General features: G+C 35.2%; 1 protein-coding gene across 1 annotated transcript in view; it reads left to right on the top strand.

Moving 5' to 3' along the window:
• Positions 1–664: 664 nt before the first annotated feature.
• LOC123866958 (protein spaetzle 5) overlaps positions 665–25,344 on the top strand; it is a 44,535-nt gene continuing 19,855 nt past the window's right edge. Inside the window, exons 1-2 of the mRNA XM_045908765.1 lie at positions 665–894; positions 5,323–5,394. Of these exons, the coding sequence (XP_045764721.1) occupies positions 5,344–5,394 (51 nt within the window). The 5' untranslated portion in view covers positions 665–894; positions 5,323–5,343. The remainder of the gene's footprint in view (positions 895–5,322; positions 5,395–25,344) is intronic.

Genomic DNA, 25,344 nt, shown 5'->3' with positions numbered 1-25,344 from the left:
GCAGATGTAATAAATAACATTTTTTTTTTTCGGTAACATTATACTTTGTACCTACTTAGTGAGCATCTCATTTTGTTGTATCTACTTGTACAATATTACGAATCGACGATACGAAGTGAAAAGTGGTGATAGTCCAGTGGTTAAGACGTCACTTCCTATTTGACCAACTGACCAATTGCAACGTGGTGGCCCTAAATCCTTTTATTCTGATAGGAGTCCTGTACTCAGTAGTGGACTGGCGATGAATTAATGATGATGATATTTTAGGAACGACTGGCTGCCTGATCTACTCGTATCAACGCACAGCTAAAACTACTGGACGAATTGGGCTGAACTTCGGTATGCTGGTAGCTATTATGACGTACACATCCACTAAGAAAAGATTTTTAAAATTCAATCCTTACCGGAGTAAAATAAAGGTTTAGTGTAGACCACGCGGACGAAATCGCGGGCATGAGCTGGTACGTATATGAGGAAAACCGAACAGCGCGATTCATCTGACACTGCGCATAGATCACGGTCTGCAGGCCCTCGATGAAATATATCAACACTATCAATGACAACTCCATATACTTTCTCTCATGATTATGCGGAGTGTGTTGGCGATTAGCACATGCCGGCCACCTGACAGCTGACTTCCAGACCAGTCTCGCGCCATACCTCGATGTGAGCACATGTGTCCATTTCACGAACAAATATTCATATATCCGCGAATGAAATGCGCGATCTCAAACCCGCTGTAGGAAAATTTGACTTCGCAAGATCTGTTTTGGACGTCTTTTCCAATAACTCTATCTGTTTTCAATAACGTATCGTTGTGTGTGTGTGTGTTGTGTGTGGACTTTGAAAGTTTCTTTTATTCTGGTCGCGTAGGCTTAGGATATCCTTAAAAAGGTAGGCTTGATTTTCTTATTATTTTTATTTAACATCTGAAATTATATCTGTAGCATGCACTTGAGGCTGTTTTGAAAGTATTCCTTTCGATGTAAATGTCGTTTTGAAGACCTTTAGCGTTGTGTAATTTTATTTATCCGTTGAAATAGATAACAACATTAAATCAAGAAGACGTTTATCAAAATCAATTTATTGAATCGATGGCTGAGAAACTTTATTGAATTTAGATGAATGTTCAGTTAAATTGTTTTCCTTTTATATATGGCTAGTTTATGTTTGGTAGTTATCATAAATAATTACTGCCTATATAACATGAATCATGAAAGTTACGAAAATTTTGACATCTCAGGCAATTTCTCGGGCAATTTAATGATTTACTAGCTGATGCCGGCGACTTCGTCCGCGTGGATTTGGACTTTTAAAAATCCGGGGGAACTCATTCATTTTCCGGGATAAAAACTAGCTTCTCCAGGTCAAACAAACATGCTTCCGAATTTATAATATTGGTAGCGATGATTTATAATTTCGTATGTTTCTATGACACAAAGAATCTCACAGTAATTAGGCGAATACAATAAATTTCGCATCCGTATTTTTATATTCTACTTAAATATAATTTATAGAGTAGTTTTATAGTAATTTATCTAGGTTTGACAGACCAAAATGGATTCTAAAATCTTTTGTATAAGCGCTGAAGTTGCTTAGCGAAGTTCAAATTAATTTAATTAAGTTTACTGTGCTATTTTATTTTAATTGGTCATTTTTTTGTAGTTAAAAACCTTGCAATAATAATGTAATTTCATTACGCACTCATTAGGTATGAAGAGCAGCGTTGAACTCTTTTATAGTGTTGATAGCTTAATGCCGTGCCTAAGCTCTAACGTAACGTAACGTGCCGTGGGTCTAAGCTTAATCCATGCTATAATAATTATTATAATATCATTATAAATGATAAAGTGTGTCTGTCTGTCTGTCTGCCAGCTTTTCAGGGCCGTTCAATCGATTTCCCGAATCAGGAAAAGCAAGCAATACACATCCATCACACAACATCACGCAAATCTTCTTATTTGTATGTGGACTTTCAGGTCCATCATTTTTAAGCTATATCCATGTAAACTGATATATAAACTATCGCTCAAAAATGAAGAAATGAAATCGGGGCGCCTTAGTTAGTTTTCTATTAATCTAGTTTAGTAGTTTTAGTAGTTTTCTATCTATCTATTGATTTAAAATATGCAAGATAGAGTTAAGGTGACCCATTCTGGTGCTTCCTTCATAAAAACTTAGGAGGGTGATTACTACATAATTTGATACGCTCAAAACTAAGTATTGTATTGATTCATCTCATCATTATCTAGGTTTATTGATATATAAAACATGAACACAATATTGATTTTAAAGTTATATGAGCCTCGAAAGATTCCCATTTTAACATTTTCATAACAACTTTGTACCTGAATAGATAAGATTAAGGGTATGAAAATTCCAAAACAATTTTAGGACATAGTTTATTTATTCATTAGTTGAAATAACTTTACGTAATGGACATAAATTTAGTAGTTTTTTCTCAAAAATACTATTTTATTACAATAGTACAACGATTATTTATTAGATAAGAAAGGATATTATCAAGAGGTCTGTCATCATCGTTTATCTGTATAGTACAGGAGCTGTGCCATTGTTAGTGGGGTCAAAGAGTGACCCGCACGCTCATTATCTATATGACATCGTGTTTGTAATGTTGACCTCTCGACGTTTCACCATTTCCCTGAATCATTGACTGCAATATTAGCTTAGACATAAAACTTGTTATAATAGTAAACTGTTTTAGAATACCGTCGATGTTAAACTATATGTATATTTCTTTAATAAAAGTTGCATAGTGAAAATGGTTACAACCCATGGCAACTCGCAGTATTATTGTGATAATTTCAAGTAGCTCGGATAACTTATAAGCTTGCATGAAACTAAAGCCATAAATACATTGATTTAACTATGCAGTTTAAATGCCTTAAGGGGCATGAGATGGGCCTGCGAAATTCAAAAATTTGGTTTTTCACAATTTGTAAACTAATACGACAACGTAGGCTTATGGTATTTTAATTGCGACAAAGGGTCCAGTTTAAGTAATTAATCCTAGTATCGACTAATTTGTGAGAATAGTCGATACTAGAATTAATTTCTTAAACTGGACCCTTTCAAGTAAAAATTTTTATATAAACCTGTGAGGATGATACTGCCACTGTCGAGTGATCAAAAACTCCCTTTGCGCGATCACGCCTCCCTAGAATCCCAATCTGCTTTCCAAACCGATGGTAGTCTTTGCACTAAATGATTGATCAACAACCCCCTTTACCCCGATTAACCCTTCCTAGAATCCCCCAGTAGAATCTTCTGTCTAAACCACTGGTAAGTGGAACAAGTTTTCTGCATGAAATAAATATTTAATTTCACATTATTTCATTTCATTAGGGTAGGCAACCATAGTGTCTGCCAAACACGATTTTTTTTCTATATAAAAAAGAATATTATTTGCTAAGATACTCATGACCCCCCTTTCCCCTTCAACTAAGCGTAAAGCTTGTGCTAGGAGTATCTAGGTAATAGCTATGACAATGTGTAACATAAATAGTTTGAACAGCTGTTCTTTTGGATTTCAGTCCGCTATTTTAACCGAGCTATTGCTATTATTGCGGTTTAACCATTTATGACGTCTTGAATGTACATCCGTCTAACAATTTTACGGACGTGAAAATTCCCCAAAACCAAGCGTCAGTCAGACGAATCACGCATAGATCTGTATCATTTGCAAAAACTCAATTGTAATGATTCTAACTGAGTTATCATAATAACTGGCTTTGGGTTGATGGCCCGAGGCATGACGTCTTTCGGCTTTCATGATCCCAAATGCGTTTTTAATAACATTTTAATGTAGCTAACTTATAATCCCAAATATATCTATTTTGTTTCTTTACACGACACAAGTGAGTTCACAAACTCACAAAAGAGACTAGATGAGGCCCGCGACTTAGAAATTAGCTGTAAAATGTTCGTCTCCGGGATGCAAGCTGCAATGTTTACCAAACGTCAAAATTGAGCTTTGAAAAGTTAACAGCGAGAAAGACAGCACAAACACTTTCGTATCTATACTAATAAATAAAATTGGAGTGTCTGTCTGTAATTTCGAAATAACTACCGCATATTAAGGTCATATGATTATTTGAACGATACTATAACTGAATCACACGTTTTTAAAATTTTTGTCTGTCTGTCTGTCTGTCTGTCGGTCTGTCTGTCTGTCTGTCTGTCTGTCTGTCTGTCTGTCTGTCTGTTTGAAAAGGCTAATCTTGGGAACGGCTGAACCGATTTTGACGGGATTTTCACAGACAAGTAGAGAATTGACCAGGGAGTAACATAGGCTACTTTTTTAACCGACTTTCAAAAAGGGAGTTGTGTTTTTCAACCTATGTACACCGAAATCTCCGAGATTTCTGAACCGATTTGCGTCATTTCTTTTTTAATCGATAGAGGAACTTTGCGACATTGTTTCATAAAAAATTTGGAGTCCAACTCTTCAATCCTGATGCTGCAGGGGATCTGACCAATCCACGCGGGCGAAGCTGCGGGCATCAGCTAGTTTATAATATTTTTATGGATTTAGCTACTTCCCTGGCTCAAAAGCTTGCATAGGAGTTTTCAGAGAGGAAGATGTGAAAAAACCTGACGGATTAAAATAATAGTGGACCCTGGCGTAAGCCGGCACGGTTGCTAGGAAGAAGGTTAAACTGTAAAAAACGTGGGGAGCTAGTACTGGGAGAATCTGGTCAAGATCAAAGAAAATAAGTTTTAATAAAACCAGTTTAACCAAACAATAAAACTGGTTACCTGTAACTGAAATGGTCAAACATAAATACCCAACATTATGTAAGAACACGTGCTATGGGTATTTATTGCAGATTGACGAATTATACGGCCCTTACAGGGTCGAACTACCTATAATTTATTTTGTAATCTGACCCGCGATGGTAGCAATAATGTTTCAACTATGCAGGTGGTACAAAGTCTTAGAAAGAAGTATTATGAATAATTAATTAACACTTTACGGTATATTATATTTTATAGTTATTTTAGTCAATTATGTAGTTTTTCTTCTATTTCAATTCGACGTCACGTTATCTCAGATTTTCAAATCCATAAATGCGAAACTTTGCCAGTCTGTTAGCTTTTCATACTTCGATAAACCGATTTGGAGAGAGGTACAGAGATAGCTTACATCCCGTGGTACTTTTGATCCTGGAAAAATCATAGAAAGCCCACGGGATTAAAAAAAACTAAATTTTTATAATCTACGCGAACAAAAGTGCGGGCCCATCATCTAGTCCAGCTATACTTTGCATTAACCTAACCCTGTGTATATTTTTGTTCTAGATTAATTTTAAGTTCTTCGACATGGCAATGAAATTCAAGAGGCTCACACTGCATTTGAGGACATTTTTAATGGTAAGTCCTTTCGAAGTCTCACATCCATTTTCTATGTTCTTAATCTTATAATATACTGAGAAATAGAATATTATTACATTCCAGAGTGTCCCAAGTCTCAACTGAGATTAACTAATGAAATAAATTAAGTATTATTGAGGACAAAATGTAGACCTAACTCGATATCTCTTTCAGGAGTCCTTCAAACTCTTACAGAAATCCTGAGGAAGAAACTGAATATTTCCCTATGTGTTTCCTCTTTAAAGTTCTAGAATGTTAATGAATTGAGCAAAAACAGGTTACGAAAAATATTTTTTGCATAAACCTCAATTCTTACTTGTTTTATGACATGCGTGTGTAACTGAATAGCATCACAATATTTCACAGTAGATTTAGGGTCAGGACAGATAAAAAGCGTCACGGTGCAAAATGACGTTCACTACGCAGTATGACGAGCTGAAATACTTTCTTGAATTTTTTTTTTACACTTTACAAGGAAATTTGTTACATATTTTTAATATATGATCCAGGCAGGGTTATCTGTAATACATGAAGTCTAAGTAAAAGATCTTTCCTGAGGGCGTGACACTCTGTTTATTCTCTAATATACGTATTGTATAAGGGCTTCCATAACGACGTGGGTATCACACTACAGTTCAAAGATCTGCGTTTTGCTGTAATTGAGCGTCGCTGCTCCGCGCCTTGTACGTCCAGGCCTTTACATCCTATACCGTACAGCTAATATTGCGTCACGCGCACTTGACACATGCGCCGACGCAACGTTTTATGGGTCAAACGGATGATTCGTTAGAAAGAGTGCAAGTTGTACAAGTATGTTACGGCATACAACTCTATTATGTAGATAATGTTCTTTTTAAACTCTTTTTAACCCAAGGCTATGGCCTTGCCGCTTTAGCAAGAGCTAAGTTGGGCCCGAGAAGAGAAGAAAACCAAATAATATACTAAAAGTACTAGCGGTTGACCACAGCTTCACTTAATCCGCTTAGGTAATTATCATCATCATCATCTCAACAGCCATTACTGCGCTGACAAGGATGTAGGCCATAATCCACCACGCTGACCGACAGCGTGGCAGACTTTTGAAAACATTATAGAGAACTCTCACGCATATAAGTATTATATTTAATTTTAAAATATTAGGCTATTCCTGACGGTGTTTTCCTCTGTCAACATAGTATAACTCCAGGCACGAATCTCTAACAAAGTTAAAGGTTCATATCTAGAATTGAATCCTGGACGCCTTGAATAGGAAGCTAAAGTTTTAGTAACTAGGTTATATCTGCGTTAAGGGATAATAGTTTAGTAAAAACTGCCATACATGCCTCTGCCCTCTCAGATTGAAGGCAAGGCCTAACTTATAAAGATTTTCTTTTCATTATTCATCATACCTACCAGTCTTACTTTACACAAAACTTCACACAAAATACCTACCTACTTATTTATTTATTTCATTAAAGACTTAATTAAAAAAGAATTACACCAATTGTTGTAGACCAAAGCACTAGATAAAAACTGAGACTGGTGTTTGAAATTTTGCAGCCCAAATAGACCGTAGTCTGTGCTAGGGCTGACAAGAAATAAAAGAGATTAATTTATTTTAAGATAAAAAAAAGATAAAAATCGTGATAATTATAGGTGCAGACATAATCTAATCTTCTTGTATTGTAGGAAAATATTGTAGAAACTAAAAATCTATTCCAGCTATGACACTATTTCTGGCTTGAGTTATTTAATTTGGTTTATTTTATTCGTGTTCAAAATAATTTGTATGGTCAAACTTTATAAATAGAGTCGATTGTCGAAGCGTTTTTCAGGCAGGTAGGTACATTGAATTACTACCTAGAAATCCATTCTCTAAAACTATTATAGGTACGAAAATAAACTAGGGAATGTTAGTGACCGTATCGAATTCTCTTAGATCCGTGAAACTGTCGCGCCATGACTCAAATACAATAAATTTCAATATCAAATGGACGCGGAGGTCTATAAATTTAAATTATTTACGCACTTGTATATGATTTGTATAACTCTATCCTTCTTCTGAAATCTAAGCGATTTATGAGCTCAAAGAGATAGAAAGATGCCTAGACTAGTGAATAAAACCCCGCGCAAACCATAGTTTCTATTATTATGGCGCAAATACACTGCAATTGACGCACGTTGGTCCAAAATGTGAACAACGCGGATCAACATTTTTGGTGTTATGTTGTTTTTTTTGCAAATTAATTGACTTATATTTTTTAATAAACTAAAGAGATGTGAAATTATTATCAGGTAAAGTTCGCATTAAAGACAATAGCTTTGCAAAATTTGTCTTGTGTACAACTTTACAAATAAATATAATTTAAGTGTAGTATACCTATTTATTATTTTAGGAGATAAGATAGGAGACAATTTATTATTATAATGGAGATATAAATGATATATCTGGCTTAGTTTTAGATCTAGAACAACAAAATAGAATAATTGGCGTTTATATGAAGAAGCGCGTAAGAAATGTAACCTTAACGACATATAACTTCGTGTAGTTTAAAGCATCATGGCTTGTATATTTGAATTGAAGTAGTGGGAACGCGCCCTAAATAAAACAATCGTAAAGATTCTCAAGTGTCATTCTGTAGCGCGTAACCGATGGTGGGTGCTCTTGCGCAGGTTTACATAACAAATCACCTGAGTCACTTTAACGCGGAAATCATGACTTCTAATGCGTTGATTCAAATATTTTGTGGCAGATTTGGCTGTCTGTATAACTATCAGTGACTTTGGGTATCTGTATAAGTACCAGTATCTTATGTCAAAGTAGATCTATGTTAATATTCTCGGCAAGAAGATAGATAGATAGATAGGTAGATAGATAGATAGAAGTCTTTATTGCACACAAAAACACATATAAAGGAACACAACACAGAAAGAAGAAAACAGAAAAACAAATTGAAGTTGTTGCAAGTGAAGAACTGAACTATCAGCAATAGTTTCCCCAGAGAGATGCAAAGGTTCTAATCCTTATTTTGATACAAGATGATGCCCGCGACTTCGTTCACGTGGATTGAGGTTTCGAAAATCCCGTAGGAAATCTTTGATTTTCCGGGATCAAAAGTACCCTATGATCTTTCCCGGGATACAAGCTATCTTTGTATCATTCATTGAAATCGATTCAGTGAATGGGCCGTGAAAACCTAGCAGACAGACATACAGACACACTTACGCATTTATAACATTAGTGTGGTAGATGGATTTAGTTAAAATTATTTAGAAATTTCCTTAAAGAAACTAACGAAACAGTATCATAAAAATTATTAAATATACTTAGTTTCTAGATAGTGAATTTTTTGCGAAAATTTTAATAGTTTCAAGAATGCACCACCAAACACGGCCCTCCGCTTCCTCATCCACTTCACTGTTCAAACCCGCATATTTTAAGTAATTATTTCAGCAGTCTAATTCCTAAATGTCAAATGTTTATAGTGCATCCAGCCTAACATTTCAAATTCAAATTCAAATTCAAAATGTTTTTATTCAATTAGACTTTTACAAGTTCTTTCGAATCGTCAAAAGCATCTACCACTGGTTCGGAATGCCTTTCCTACCGAGAAGAACCAGCAAGAAACTCGGCGGTTGCTCTTTTCAAAGATTTGATATACAATATTATGCCATGTATAAAAGCAATTGAAGTCCTGCGCATTGCTGGAGCGAATCGAAGTTCAAATCCACGCTTTTTTATCATTTACATAATCTTCGATAGTATAATATGCTTTTCTCAAGAGCATATTTTTAATAGATTTTTTGAACCTGTGTAAAGGCAAGTCCAAAATTGACTGAGGAATCCTTTCCGTTCAACTAACTTCGATGTAGCCAAAGTTCGAGCGAGTTCAATGACCCCTGGAAAGGACATTAATAGTTTAAATAACACAAAATTAGCAAGCAATAAATTTACTAGACAACCTAGTAGCACCTCATTTGGAAACTGACCGAATTAAGTTGAACTTTATGGTTTTATCGATACTTCATAATATTGTTTCTACCTGCATTGCCAAATTTTATGCAGATTTGTAATCTGTTTACTATTTCTATTAAATCATTGTCATCTGAATCGATGGATGCCCACAACTGGACATAAGTTTCTTGAAAGAGTTCCTATATTCCACAGTTTTGTGCCAAATGTATCCAGTTGCTCCCTGTTATTAGTTTGATGTCGTCTGATCATCGTCTGATCATCGTCTGATTGAGATAAACACCTAAGCTGTAGGTATCTTCTGAGTTCTGGTACAGGGTCCTTATTTACTATTTTATTTTGGATAACTACGTATATATTTATATCACTTAGTGAAAGCTTACCTACTAGTTAAAATGAATTAAATAACTTTATATATTTCTATTTACATTTGTATTAGTAGATTCATCATAGTTTAATTAGTGAGTCTTCCAATATTGTGATTCATAATCTAATTAAGATTTCAAATGGCTCATAAATTATTATGATATCTACTTAAAATTTTTGTAGAGCTTTACAAAAAGCGGTTATATTGTTTTAATTAAAACTGATGGAATCATAATATAGAATGCTGTCGTAATTTTGTTACTAAGCGATATTATTTCTTGTTATGTTCAGTTATTGTTCTTTTAGGAGATACCGCTGGGACCGGCAGTAAATATTATGTTAATGAACAAACATAATATCTGGTCATTTGTGTTGGTTGTTGGCCTTGAACTTGGCTTTAGTTTTTTGATTTGATTTCCAACCGACTCTAATTAATAGATTGGTCGAAGGTTGAGTCAGCGTGAATTCTGTATTGTTAACTTCGATTAGGTATGTATTCTTGTAATCTTCTATGTTTTGTTTCAATTTTTCTCCAATTTTTTTTTGACGATAGTTTTTTTGACTATAAGGCCGCAGTGGTAAGCGCTGCGGCCTTATAGTGGAAGCTCCCAGGATTACCCGCAGAGTTTTAGAATTTTATAATTTCTAAGTTTCTGTTCTAGTCTGGTGGGAGGCTTCGGCTGTGGCTAGTTACCCACCTTACCGGCAAAACCGTGCCGCTAAGCAAGTTCGCATTCCGGTACGATGTAGAAAGTATGTTTAGTAAAATCTGCCAAAACCCTTCCAAGTTAGCCCGCTTCCATATTAGATTGCATCATCACTTACCACCAGGTGAGATTGCAGTCAAGAGCTAACTTGTATCTGAAACAAAAGAGTTCAATACTTATTATAGTTGCTTTAACGGTGAAGGAAAATGTTTTGGGATTTGTGTGCCTGCGAGTTCTCCGTCAGCTCCTAAACCCTCCTCATTAGAACAGGAGACTCGTTCTTGTGTTGGAACTTGTGGGCTGGCGGCGCGGGCGGCGAGTTAAGATGATGGAGAAACTTAGAACAATGCTCGAGAAGAGTTTCTGGAAATCCTGTTCGAAAGGGTGTAAAAAATGTAAATGTTCGAATATTAACCTAGAATTAAATTTTTAGACATGAAAAGCTGTCTGACTTTTCAGATTTTTGAAAATTCAACCCCTAAGGATGTAAAATAGTGGCTTGAAAATGTAGTCGCGGTAATAAGCTAGTATAAAATAATATGTTTGTCTGTGTGGTTTGGCAGATTTCCATTCAAAAATACAGTTTAAAATTCATTTGTTGACCGTGTTCGAAATCCTCACCCGGCACGACACTCGCCCTTGCTCCGCGACCTATTGTCTGCTAAAGGTCTACGCTTCTGAGAACGTGGTTGCGAGTTTCCGTTGATATTTCCTCAATTAAATAAAAGCACCTCCAAGGGCGGAAGTTTTAAAAAGGTGCTTTTTACCGACCATTTTTTTCGAATGGATTGATGAATCAAAATGAATTTTCGAATCGATGATTCACCGTTGGATCTTCGACATAAAAAGAGCTCAATGACCCTAACTGGCCTGTCCTGGCTTCGCCCGTGTGGAATTCCTGAAAGGATACGTTAAACCTAAAGAAAAATATTTAGAGATGTCTCTCAACAAGTTCAAAGTTTTCATAAAAAGATTGAAAAATCCTATTACATTGTAAAGGATTATTTAAATGATGCAGAAGCTTGGAAATGAGTTAACAATAATAAATGGTGATAATTGATAATAAAAAGAAAAATAGTTTGTTATGGGCTTCTTCTCAGACCAGGGCGCGTTTGAAACTTGTAGCTTAGGTTTTAGATTAACGTAATTAATTGTCACCATTATGTCACTATCCAATAACAATTGATAGTCAAAAAATTAACTCATTTCGAATAAATGCTTTGAGTGAATTTTAAAACTTAGCAAAATCTCATGTTTCTAGACCCAGCAGTTTGAGCTGTGTGTTATATCCGTCACTCAGTTTCTCCTTTTTCCTACCCAGGTACAGAATATACTATGTTTAATAAATTTTTCCTATTTTGATTAATGTGGGTACTGATCTATCTATATCATTGAAATTTTTTAAAGAATACCACGAAGATTTGTTAGAAAAAACACTGGACAACTAGGTATATTCCTAGCTAACTGTTTCTTAACATGCGGTTTACTCAACGACCATTGAACACATTATTACGTAAACAAAATATGATGGTCGTAATGATGTTTATTTTATTGCCCAAACATGGCTCAAAGTAGCAATTTTAGGCATGATTAGCTTGGCTAATATTCTTTTTTTCAGTTTATTAGTTACATGACAAGCGGTTAAAGTTAAGTCACGATTAACGTTTAGATTTAAGAGGATCTTTGTCAACGATCCTCCGTCGATTTCCTACGTATGATATTATTGTTCTCATCTCTATCTGCCCTGGTTCGTGCATTCTCGGTTCCTAGATCGGTACATTTGTGATATCCAATTCAAATTGCTGTGATTGGCTGAATTTACCATGTTCTTGCTGCGACAGTGAGTTTGAGCCACTAGCGGAACAATGTTAGCCGGTCAGAAATGATTGCAATTAGTCAACCTGTTTGACGTCCGTGTTCTGTTTTCGATTACATAAAAGAAAATATTGTTGTTGCAATCATCAATTTTAGCAAATAGTGAAAGAGAGTCGGCCAATCAGAGGTCACAACTACCGTCACACTTTCTGTCACACTATGGCAGTAGGCATACCGAGTAATGAAAACAATTTTTCATTCTGTCTAGGTCTAGTCTAGGGTTGCCACCTGCCTCTTTTTGATTTACAGGCTACCACCATCAAAAATACGGGGTTTAGATTTGAAGAAATTAGAAAATTTGAAGTATTTGAAGAAATAATAGGCGGTGGTTCTCTCTGAAATGCATGGAAAGCCTATTTAGATATTTCGGTTTATTTGTAAGTTTTGTATTTTTTCTCTGTATGTTGCCGTGTCTTGATTGGTGAACTGTGTTTGCAATGTGGTTTTAAATAAAAGATTTATTAATTATTTAAATAGCTTTTAAAAACTCTTAGTTTTGTAAAGCAAAATGTTATACATTTCATGCATACAATCTTTTCATTTTAACTTAAAATTACATTTAATTTGTAATTCCACCTTCACAGTATCAATACTATGGCCGTAGCCAGGAATCGATTTCGGGAGAGGTTTTATCAGGGCCGGAACTGAATCATGTCATGAGGAAAAAAACATTCGCTCAACTTTATGGGCTAATTACCTGGTTAGTGGAATTTCGCCTTTCAATTTGACAGTGAGATAAAATACAACAATAAAAAAGCGCGAGCGCAGTGAGCGTAAGTGTTTTTGGTTCAATACAGAAAGAATTAAAGTGAAAGGGAAACGAGTTTAGCCATAGCAAGATTTTATTTTTAAAGCTCCCTATCCATACTAATATTACGAATACGACAGTATATCTATTTGCCTATCTATTTGTTACCCTTTCACGGCCCATCTTCTTTACCAAAATTTTGGTACTTACTATTCAGAGGTAACTTGCATCCCAGACATAAGCTTTTTAGTCCGGAAAATCCCCCACGGAATTTTTAAAACTCTAAATTCATGTAAACGAAATTGCGGGGCTTACACCAAGGAATACAAATTCAAAGCGCGAGTGAAGTGAGCGCGAAATGTTTGATATATTTCCAAAAAAAAATTGGTAAGCAAATGCAAGAAATAGTGTAAGTATTATTTTAGGCTTAGGTTTTTGACGGCTTCCCAGGCGCAGTCGCCATTTCTAAATTTCTGGTCTGGTGGGAGGCTTCGGTCATGGCTAGTTATATGATAAGTATGGCCCTAACGGCCGAAAAATTAAACTGCATCATCACTTACCACTAGAAAAGATTAAAGTCACGGGCTAACTTGTATAAAAAAAGGCTAACATCCTGAAACCAAGCCCCGCCGCCTTGGCTACGACCATGATCAATATCGAGTGGGTTTCGGGTATTTTTTTCGACATTTTACACGAGAAATCAAAAACTGTTATGCATTAAAAAAATTATGCATAAAAATAAATAAAAATCTGTTTTAGAATGAACAGGTAAAGCCCTTTCATATGATAACCCACTTGATATATGTAGTTATCTTACTTTGAAAATTGAAAATACTAATATTTGTTCATGAACACATGACAGACGGATAGAAGGACAGATGGACAGACGGACAGACGGAAAGACAGACAGACTGATAGACAACGAAGTGATCCTATAAGAGTTCTTTTTGCTTTTGAGTTACGGAACCCTAAAAATATTTAGTTTTATTTGCCCCGTATTTTATTTTCATAATTACCGGTTTCTCTATCCTGAAATACGGGGTAACCAGTAAAATACGGGGCCTCTGGCAACCCTATTCGGAAAACACTGTCACATTCAAGTTAATGTCAAATATTTTGTTTTCAATTACAGAAAGCTGCATCAATCATTATTACAATATTTTCTTTGTTGTGATTGGCTGAATTTTTGAGTTTCAGCCAATAAACCGACTGTTTGCCAATTAAACGTCATAACAATATAAATGCCAGAAAGTTTAACCAAATAAAACAAACTTAACGAGAACTTAGTGAGAATGCAAACGGCACACAATTTATAATACATATTATGTTAGTCGTATATAATAGATATTATAGTAGTCATTCACTTTGGTGTAGTATAATAGTCAGATTGTCATCAGTAAAATTGATATTGGTTGATGTATCGTAAATTATTGTTTCGGTGACAAATATTTTTATTATCTATTTATCTTTGAACAGAATGGAATAGAATGAAATGGAATGGAATACAATGATAAATTTTTATTCCTGTAAACTTTTAGGTAAACTTCAAAGTGTTTTTGAATGGTCAGAAAAATTTACCACTGGTTCGGAATGCCGTTCCTAAGTTTTCTAGGATTTCGTACCTTAAAACGAAAAACGGAACTCTTATAGGATCACTTTGTTGTCTATCTGTCTGTCTGTCGTGTGTGTCACGAAAACCTCTAGGGTACTTCCCGTTGACTCAAAACCATGAAATTTGGCAGGTAACCTAACTGCGTAATTTTGAGTAGTTTTTTGCGACATTGTTCAATAAAAAATTTGGATTCCAACTCCTCAATCCTGATGTTGCAGGAGACCTGACTACTAAAGCTAATGTCGATTATTAATTGATATTGAAGGTATCTATACCAAGTAAATACTTTGTCGTTGACCTCAACCCTGATGCTGTAAGAAATTGCATTCCTAAATCCTGGTGATCCCTCGGGATTTGAAAAGGATCATCCGTTTAAATGTTTTTACGTGATACAGAAACAAGTTGCATCCCGGGGACGGGCTATTACGGAGAGGCAACTTTTGTTCTGGGAAATGAAAGGATCGGGATTTTTAATAACCTAAATCCACGCGAGCGAAGCTGCGGGCATTAGCTAGTTATAAATATATTTAGAAGCTACTATAAGATAATAGATAAGGTACTTATTTCCTTATATTTTTATTGTATGGCAGCGCGCGGTTTTAAATTATAAATTGCACATCCTGTCCTTTTCTGTAATACATTTTTTTCTCAATATCTACCGCTTTATCTCATAGGAAGAGTCCGTAAGACATAATACAGTGAAAATAGGCAAAATATACAATTTTTGCAGTTTCCACGTCAGTACCTGTCGAATTTTTCTAACAGTGTAAGCAGCAGAGCTGAGTTTACCATCAAGTGTTGATATGTGGGTGTTCCATAGAAGCTTTGCATCTAACATTATACCGAGAAACACGGGGTTCTCCTTTATTTTCAACATATGATTATTTATCAATGAATTTATGTCATTTAAGGTCCTGGTATTGGGCAGTGTGAATTCAACACACTTAGATTTCTTTGCATTTGGAAGTAAATTGTTAGCAATAAATCAGAGAGTGACCTGTGATATGGCATTACATATAGTATACATTGTCAAAAATTATAATATTAAAGCTGTGCGTATTGCGTGAGGAATAGGTTGCAAGAGAGTTGCAACTTGCAGGGTTCGATGCATGCGCTATTGCCAGCAAACATGAGACATATTTTTATCTACAGGCAACGTCTGAGTAGGTAACGCATACGTCTAACGCAAGTTAAAATGTACCAGTGTATTTAGTTAGACCTATCGACAAGTTTGGAGTTGGGTGCAGTCTAAATGTGGCCCGTGTGTTTAGACTGTCAGTTTCTGTCAGTTTCACGTGTCGTCCCCCGCACTTCACCACCCCGCTTGCACAAATCGAGACAGCACGAAATTTTCAAGATTTCTGGGTGTAATTTCTGGTTTTCGTAGTTCCCACATAATTATAACAATATAAAATATATAACGATAATTTTTTTACTACATAATATTCATTAAATTTTCTAGGTCTGTGGTTTTTCCAAATTTCATTAAATTGCTTCGTTGTCTAGAAAAACGAGCACAAAGTTGGGCCTTTTTTTAAAGAAAAATACAAATCTTTGAGCCCCTGTAATTTTAAAACTACATATTTTTAGAAAAATCTAAAACACCACAGACACAGATATTTGTTTCTAGACTATGTCTGCAAAATTTCATGGACTTTGGTTGCTTAATATTCAAATGAAATGGGAACTACGATTGTATGGAGTAAGTGACGGAGACAGCCCTGTTAATTATTCGTTGTGAACACAGCATGCATCCAGCCAATTTTGGCCTACAACAAAAGAAGCTTGATTGTTCTTGATTTTCAACCTCTTAATTGAGATTTTGAAATTATTTACTAATACAATAAAAATATTCATCAGATAATTAAGTAGATTAGTTTTTATGTTATTTTTATGCAAAACTAGCAGAAAACCAAAGATCAAGCACTAATAGATCAGAAATAAATCATGGGCGCAGATTTTTATTAAGTAATCTGCAATCCGAGGAGCTATATCATAATAAGGGTATGATCATACTAGCGACCGGTCACTCAAGAAAAATCGAGGAGTCCTCTTTTTGGCCACTTCGGAGACTAGCTGAGTTCATAGAAGATATTGTAGATGCACCCTCTATTCTCTCACTCTAATAGTCCCATGGGATGGCAGTCCGACACGACTGGGAGAGATCAGAAGCATGGCCAACGACTTTAATGTTCTCCGAGGCACTCCCCGTATTACCGCTAATTTCACGACTCCAGGGTGCTACTAAATATTCATTGACTGAAAACCCCAAACATTTCTACGCTGATATATAATAATACAACGAGGTACTTACTTACCGACCGATACTTTTCATAGCGAGGTTATTGAATTAATTCGACATGTTGTTAAAATCATGTCCAATATCGGAAACAATTATCATGAGAGCGTCACGGGTTAGTGCAATCCCCTTTTCCCTGTAATGAAACTGGATTTGTTACATGAAGCGTTATGCAATTTGAAATTATTTGTGCGGGAAGGCGACAAGACAAAATGCTGCGAAAGAAAAAGTCGCTAATGTGACCTCACGATAATTTACGCTAATGAATGTACGTGAAACACAATTTCTCAAAGCTGGCAACACTGGTGGCGCCTGCAGCGGCGCCTAGGTGCCGGCTGGGTGGAGACGACAAATTGTCTTGCGTGGCATGGTGACATTTTAGTGTCATTGTTTAGATTAGCCTAAAATTCGCGGGGTCAGGTGACCTAGATATGCTATGGATATGCTAAATAGATACTAGAGGTTTAGAGGAATCAATTTATTTCAAAAACTTTATTACAAAATCATTGTTCTTAAGCATTAATCGGGGAAGCTGGAAGAAATCTCTGTTTAGAGATAAGCATTTCCTTTGTACATAGCTTAATTTATCTTAACTTTGTAACTACAATTTTGGTACATGAAAATAAATATATATATATTAAGCTTACATAAAAGTTTACAGATGATAGACTGAATGATGGATGATGGTAGATTGTAGATTAAATTAATGCCGCCACGAAAATGACAAAAATTCTAATACGATGGTACGGAACCATTCGTGTGCAAGCCCGACTCGCACTTGACCGGTTTTTTTTTCAAGAATTCTTCAACTCGAACTCAATGCGTTGCTGTTTCAATAATTCTTTGTTTCCAATGTTATTTTTAGCGAAAAGAACTATACGAACAGAAACAACTAGGGTCTATATTTGTATCAATCTGCCTAAGGCTTTATAAAAACAGCTACTACTTTTGGTAGTCGTAAGTAGCTGTACTTATCTTATTAAATAATTGTGAGGCAAAACTTTTACTTAGAGTGGTTTTGCATGCTGAGTAACCGAGTCACAAGTGCAAATAGTGACAGTTTGGTGATAATGTATTGTATCCAATCGACTTCGCATTGTGAAAGAAAATAGGTACTTAGTCCTTTCATTTTACATATCTTCAGAGGAAAACACTAAAGTTAGGCCCTAAGTTAGGTAGCATTTATTAAGCTGAGAAATAACCTTCCAAATTTATGTTTATCGTCGTCTTGTGCTGGAAGGTCACATTGATATACCTATTATATATTTTGTGTTTAATTACAAAGTACCTAATTGCTTTCAAAATCGTGTCCAGATATTATCTACATATCTGTCACGATGTTTGATTTGTTATAAATCTGATTGTCTGTCTATCTGATCACAATAACAAAGCCTCGTAGGAAATCCTTGAGGCTGTGACATGGTATCAATAATTAACTATAACACTGATTAAAATTAAATTCTATGTATTATTAATTAGTTCAGTGTACAAGAAAGGAAATATTTGTTCTAGTATAAAATTAAACCTACCTACTTAATTACTCTGTTGACTTATTTGTTTTTTGCTAATGTAAGGCGGTTTTTAGGGTACCTACTTTAGAGCCCCGCTTATCGTTATTCATCCCTGCCTGTGACAATCACTTTTTGACTGGGGTATTATTGCGCGTTTAGAATTTAAACTAGTTGATAACCGCGAGTAGAGGTTTTTTAAAATTCCGCGGGAACCCTTTGATTTTTTGGGATAAAAGTAGTCTATAATATGTTGATTCAAGGTTTAAGCCTAGCTCCATTCAAAATTTTAGCTAAATATTTTAGTCATTGTGGCGCGAAAGAGTAACAAACATGCAAACATTCACATTATTAGAATTAGGAATAAAGTAAGTTTTGTTAAGTATTATTTCATAACACAAATGACGATAAAATCAGGGCGGCCCGCCCGCCTAAATGTTAATGTATCTACTTGATTAATGGTACAATCTAGTTTGATATATTTTTCTAATATAGGTAATTTTACAGTTTAAAAAAAATCTCAACTTTTGTGTTCGTTTAAGATTCTTAAGTTTCAAAGTCAAAGTCAAAAGTCAAAATCATTTATTCAAAGTAGGTACTATTGTACTCCTTTTGATGGTCGAAATTGTTAAATTTGTACGATATTGTGGTGGTAATTAATTACGTAACTTAAAACTAAAGCTACGAGGGTTCCAAACGCGCCCAAGTCTGAGAAGAGCCCACAACAAACTCAGCCGGGTATTCAGTTAATGTATGATTATATTTTTAACAATGGGCACATAAAAATGATTTGACCTGGTAAGCGCGTGCGCATTTCACGTTTATAAAAGCCTTACTTGATAGTTCGTTGACCCGGACCTTTAGTGATTGACTTATTATGACTTGTGGTAGTTATAAGGTTTTGTGTCGATTGCAATAAAAACTGTAACATGGGCGTGGTGAGGTTGTTGTCACGTTTATTGTAAGCAGTCAGGATGACATATTATATTGCGTTTAAATTATAATAAATCAGGTTCAACCAAGCGTTATAGTGCCACTAACTTTTGTGTTCAGGTGGACAAAATTCAAACTAGAGCCGCGTCAGCAGCCATTTCAAAATCCATGCGGATGAATTTAGGTATCAGCGAATATTGCACTATAATTAAACTATATTGATTATTGAATCTTCGCTGTGTTGAAATAATTTTAATTCCGTTTTAATTAACCAAATCCTTCACTAGTGACTGTCGCCTGAACAGCAAAATTAGCGACACTGCAATGGAATTAATATCGAGTTACGAGTACATTCGATGTGACATCTGCAAAAGTAAATCTTCCTCCTTGCGTCGTATTCTTTATTGCTGAGAGTCGTGATCCCTACCATAAATCACATTAGGGGGTTTTTGGGATAATAATGCAGTGGGCTTCCAAAACCGGATAATACTGTCTACTCTTAAGCAACACAAGTACTTAACTACACAGTATAAAAAAGAAAATAATTAATGTACAACTATCCTACCTTTTCTGTTTCTATCAGCTCTGATTTAAGTTTTTTATTAATTTCAAAAGAAACCGTTTGTTTGCCTATTTCTATTTAACCATATACCATATGCTTGAACCTAGGAAGCTCCTATAAAATCATTAATTCAACACTCCCAAAACTGCTAGGTAGGTAAGTACTACATATTTCTATAGGTATCCAAATTCGGCTCGCTAAGTTATGAAACATCTCACACTATGCATTGTAGACTAATTATACACATGCAAAAACTTTTATAAACAAACAAATGTAAGAATGGACACTACGCCTTAGTGTACAACCATTATTAATACCGCACGTTTTCTTAATGACGAATTTTTCACGGTGCTGGTATTTTTCATTCAACTTTAAGAAGTTCGAATCAACGGGACTCTATTACTAAGGCTCCACTGTCCGTCCGTCTGTCAGTCTGTCAGCGGACTGTATCTCGTAAACCGTAATAGGAGTTGAAATTTACACACAATGTATATTTCTATTGAAGCTATAACAACAAATACTAAAAATCTCAAAATAGGTGCCATGAAAAAAAAAGAACACTTCCTGTGTGACTTAACCAAAAGTTTTTGATGTTGATTGCTTAAGAAAGGATTTTTGAAAATTTAATCCCCAAAAGGGTAAGTAGAAATTTATGAAGTCCACGCGGACAAAGTCCGTCTTTCTAAATAAAAGAAAATATACATTTTAAACCGAACTAGATCAATCCTAAAAGTCTCGTCATTTGAATGTAGTATAAATAAAATTGAACTTTACCAGTGTGAGACTGAATAAAAGCGGGGCAGAAAAATATGCATTGTGTACATAGCCTAACGGCTAGGTTAGATAGTGTAAATTATTATGCAGTCAACCATTGTGGTCTAATGTATGCAAGTGGAGCGAGGCTGTATCGTCGCGCGCTGAAGTGTTAACATTTCCTAATCGGATGTTATGGGCAGTAGTGAGCGTGAAATTGGCGACCACGGCTCTTTGTAAACATAAGGTGAACGTGTAAGACACCGTACCTAGTTTTCTTTTATGTGGAGACAGCCGGAAAATTATGTTGAGGACGATTGCACATTGATAAACCACTGACTGACAATTGACCGGTACCAGAGTGAACAGTGTTGGTAACTTCTTGCTCTTTTTTCTTTGCACAGTTTCGTACAAAACTCGGTTTTCGGATAATATATCTAAGCTGTGATCTGATGTATTATCTGATATATCACAGCTGATATTACAAAGGCGAAAGTCTGTGTGCATGTATGTGTGTATGTTTGTTACTCTTTCACGCAAAAACTACTGAACGGATTTGGTTGAAATTCGGAATGGACATAGATTATGCCTTGGATTAACACATAGGCTACTTTTTATCAGGATAACAATGCGTCAAAATAGAAGAGATAGCGCTCTATAAAATGTATAAACCAAGTGTCCCAGTTTTAAGTCTTCACTACACATACCTATGTAACATACCTTCTTCTTTTTTACATAATATAAATATTGTCTGTATCAGTATTTTTTGCGGAACCCAGAAATAAATCAGAAAAATAATCTTCTATAACAAAATTCCTCAGTCAATTTTGGACTTGCCTTTACACAGGTTCAAAAAATCTATTAAAAATATGCTCTTGAGAAAAGCATATTATACTATCGAAGATTATGTAAATGATAAAAAAGCGTGGATTTGAACTTCGATTCGCTCCAGCAATGCGCAGGACTTCAATTGCTTTTATACATGGCATAATATTGTATATCAAATCTTTGAAAAGAGCAACCGCCGAGTTTCTTGCTGGTTCTTCTCGGTAGGAAAGGCATTCCGAACCAGTGGTAGATGCTTTTGACGATTCGAAAGAACTTGTAAAAGTCTAATTGAATAAAAACATTTTGAATTTGAATTTGAATTTGAAAAATCATTTAACTACCCATTCCAGACCTACCTAGTATTCTAAATATTTAGTTCCGCTTGTTATAAATTGATTGACTCGCTATCAGTTGAATTAAATTGTCAATCTCAGACAGTGACAGCCCGTCATGAGTAGACCTTGGTCACAAACTGACTTAATTAACTGGGCCCAGGTCACGTACTGAGAAATGACAAAGTACTTAATAAAAGTATGCTGTATGCTAAACCTTCAGATCTCAGTTGACACTGGGCCTTCAAGGTTCTAAAAGCTCTAGGATTTGATTGATGTAAAATCATTAGATATTAACTTTGGAATGCTACGTTTTATTTTAATATTTCAGTTACTTGCCTATCTCGGAACTCTTTTGAATACTACGCTTCTGACACGACGAAAAAGTTAAACATCGCTTGCGTAAATTTATACTTGAGTACTTGAGTTTACCAAAATTGGGATCTTCGATGATAAAGTAGTTATTATAGTTTTGAAAAGTAAAATTACTAGTCAATCGCTAATTCTTTCTTTACGTTCTTCTTGCCGTTTGGACACAATGACAATTATTATGTACAATCAAAATAACCATCCTTTTGGCTTTGCCACAGTCGGGTAAAAAGGCGTCATTTCCAAAAACGTAGTCACGTAGGTTGGTAGGCACACTATTTTCTACGATTTTCCCTTTTTTTTAATAATACGAAAAGTTATTAAATTTTCTGCAAAAGTATTTACTCACGTAAAAATAACTTTGGTTGAATTATGTGAATTGGTATAAAAGTAATAATTTTAATTGTAATTATTTTTATAACTTTGTTTCTTGTGACTGTACGCAGTATCCTATCAGTTCTACAGTAATTATTTACTAAATCAGATAATAATGTTTTCATATGAATATTTCTCGGGAAACTGCGTAAAAAATATTATGTAGGTAACTGATATAGTTAATTAAAATCTTATGTTAGAGTGTTATTATGTTTTAATAGATTTTTTCTAGAATAGTAGGCGGGTTATTAGGTATAGCGCGTACGTAGAATTGATTTATGAATATTTATATTTTGTCGTTCCGATAAACCTAATTAGTTTGTTAGACAAAATAAATGACAAAACAAACACACATTCGCATTTATAATATTAGTAGGATATGAAGAATACGATAATGTGTACAGTACTGTATGTATGTGTACAGTATGTGTACAGTTGCATGTTGCAATATATGCAAAACTACATTGGTTCAAAAAGTAATTTTTTAACCCCCGACCCAAAAAGAAGGGTGTTATAAGTTTGACGTCTGTATCTGTGTAACTGTCTGTGGCATCGTAGCTCCTAAACTAATGAATCGATTTTAATTTAGTTTTTTTGGTTGAAAGGTGGCTTGATCGAGAGTGTTCTTAGCTATAATCCAAGAAAATCGGTTCAGCCGTTTCAAAGTTACAGCTCTTTTCTAGTTACTGTAACCTTTACTTGTCGGGGGTGTTATACATTTTTAATTTAAGTACACTTGATTTATGGTGAAAAGTCTTTTCAGTTCATTTTTGACAGAGCAGTTGGGCTTTTAATTTTTTTAATTACGATTTGTTCGTCTATAATTATGTCCGGATCACACTTTACCGACATTTTCCTGCTCACCGAACGGAAATTCTTGTCAGATTCTGTTGTAATTAGTAATTAATTACTGGTAGGTAATTGACAATTTGCAATTATAGTATACCTATCTACTAAGTCGGAGAGGCCATTCTGCCGGTGCATGGCCTTTTAATTGAGAATAATTATTTTAAGTAGGCATTCATAAAAATTCGTAAATAAATCTTCATTTACGATGCTGTTTAAAACCTTAACGTAACTTTGCAATTTAAAACAAAAACTTAAGTTTTAAGCTAACTGGAGAAATTAAAATAAAAACATTCAGATAACTCTACAACTTAACAGAAAAAAATTCAAACTTATTTCAAATTGAAAAGTAAAATCTAAGACTTGGAATACTCTACCGGCTTCCGTTTTCCTGTCACGAGTACCTAATAAATAATTAGTATTCTACCTAAGTACTACCTCCAATTAAAGAGTTACCTAAATAGGCAACTTCTAGGCAAGTATCATCCTCTTTGAACTGCGATATCACTTAACATTCGAAGTGATTGCAGCAAGCACTTTATTAAAAAACTTTTTTTTTTAATAAAGTGCTACCTGCAATCAATCCCAATGTAGGTAAATGTGTTCAAACTTTTAAAGCTTTCTTTATTTAAACTTCTAGAGTTTTATTTAAAATTGTTTTATTTAAATAAAAACTTTAGAAGTTTAAAGAGAAGCTTTTAAAGTTTATTAGGGACTACAATTTTAAAGGAAGACTTTACTCGTAGGTATGTCATGTCGGCGCATGGTTGTACCAGCATGTAATCGTGCAATTATCCAAGGATATTGCCTAGGTTAGTCTTGTCAGTTGACACAGCGCTTTCTATTGCATGCGCCCGCGCACGATTGTCACGACGCAGTGGGCGTGGTTGTGCACTATTAGCTATTAGTAAGCGTTTATATAAGGAAACTGAGCTTTAAGCTATGGTCTATATTCTAGATATAGGTACTTACAGTTTTTTTTTTTAAAGAATATTAGCCATGCTAATCATGCCTAATACTCCCCTTTCCCCTCCAATTAAGCGTAAAGCTTGTGCCAGGAGTGTGTACGACAATAGTGCAACCGGTGGGATTTGAACCGCCGCGCGCCGACCTTTCGGAATTCAGTCCGCTCGTCCGCTCCTCAACCGTTGAGCTATCGATGTTATTATAAAGGTCTGCGTTAAGTGTTTTTATTTCATTACAAGCTAGCCCTTGATCGCAATCTCATCTGGTGGTAAGTGATGATGCAGTCTACAATGGAAACATGCTAATTTGGAAGGGGCATGCTAGTTTTTACTAAAACCATATTCCTTTGGTTTTACACGGCATCGTACCAGAATGAATCGCTTGGCGGCACGGTTTTGCCGGTAGGATGCTACTTAAATAGACCAGAAAAGAAATTATAAAATTCCAAACCCTGCGAATCGAACCTGGGACCTCCCACTAATAAGACCACAGCGCCCACTGCGCCAGAGGCCGTCAAACTTAGTTTATTTCTAAAATGATTTTTTGTTTCATTTATTTTTGCTTACTTAAGTAATAGATAGGGTCTCCATCTCTTTCTCGGTAGGTACATGATAGTGATAAAAGTTTTTTTTCTTTGTGTAGATTTTTATAAGCTTTTGAGCACCTTCTTCCGCGTCCAAGGCGTGTCTCCAATAAAAGGTCGTTTAGCATTCAGCGCAAATACAGATGTTATCTTCAATTGCGCAGCTGACTTATCGTCGCTTTAGTCCACTTTCCAAATCCACTTGTAAAACCATAAAGCGTTATGTGAAATGACACTGGATGTAAATCTAACGTGTAATAAAAGAGATTCACTGGTTTATGTAACAACTAGCTGATGCCCGCAGCTTCGCCCGCGTGGATTGGTCAGATCCCCTGC

This window comes from Maniola jurtina, chromosome 7, assembly GCF_905333055.1.
Source record: "Maniola jurtina chromosome 7, ilManJurt1.1, whole genome shotgun sequence".
Lineage (NCBI taxonomy): Eukaryota > Metazoa > Arthropoda > Insecta > Lepidoptera > Nymphalidae > Maniola > Maniola jurtina.
Note: the sequence above shows the minus strand (reverse complement) of the source record. Positions and strands in the feature narration are given on the sequence as shown.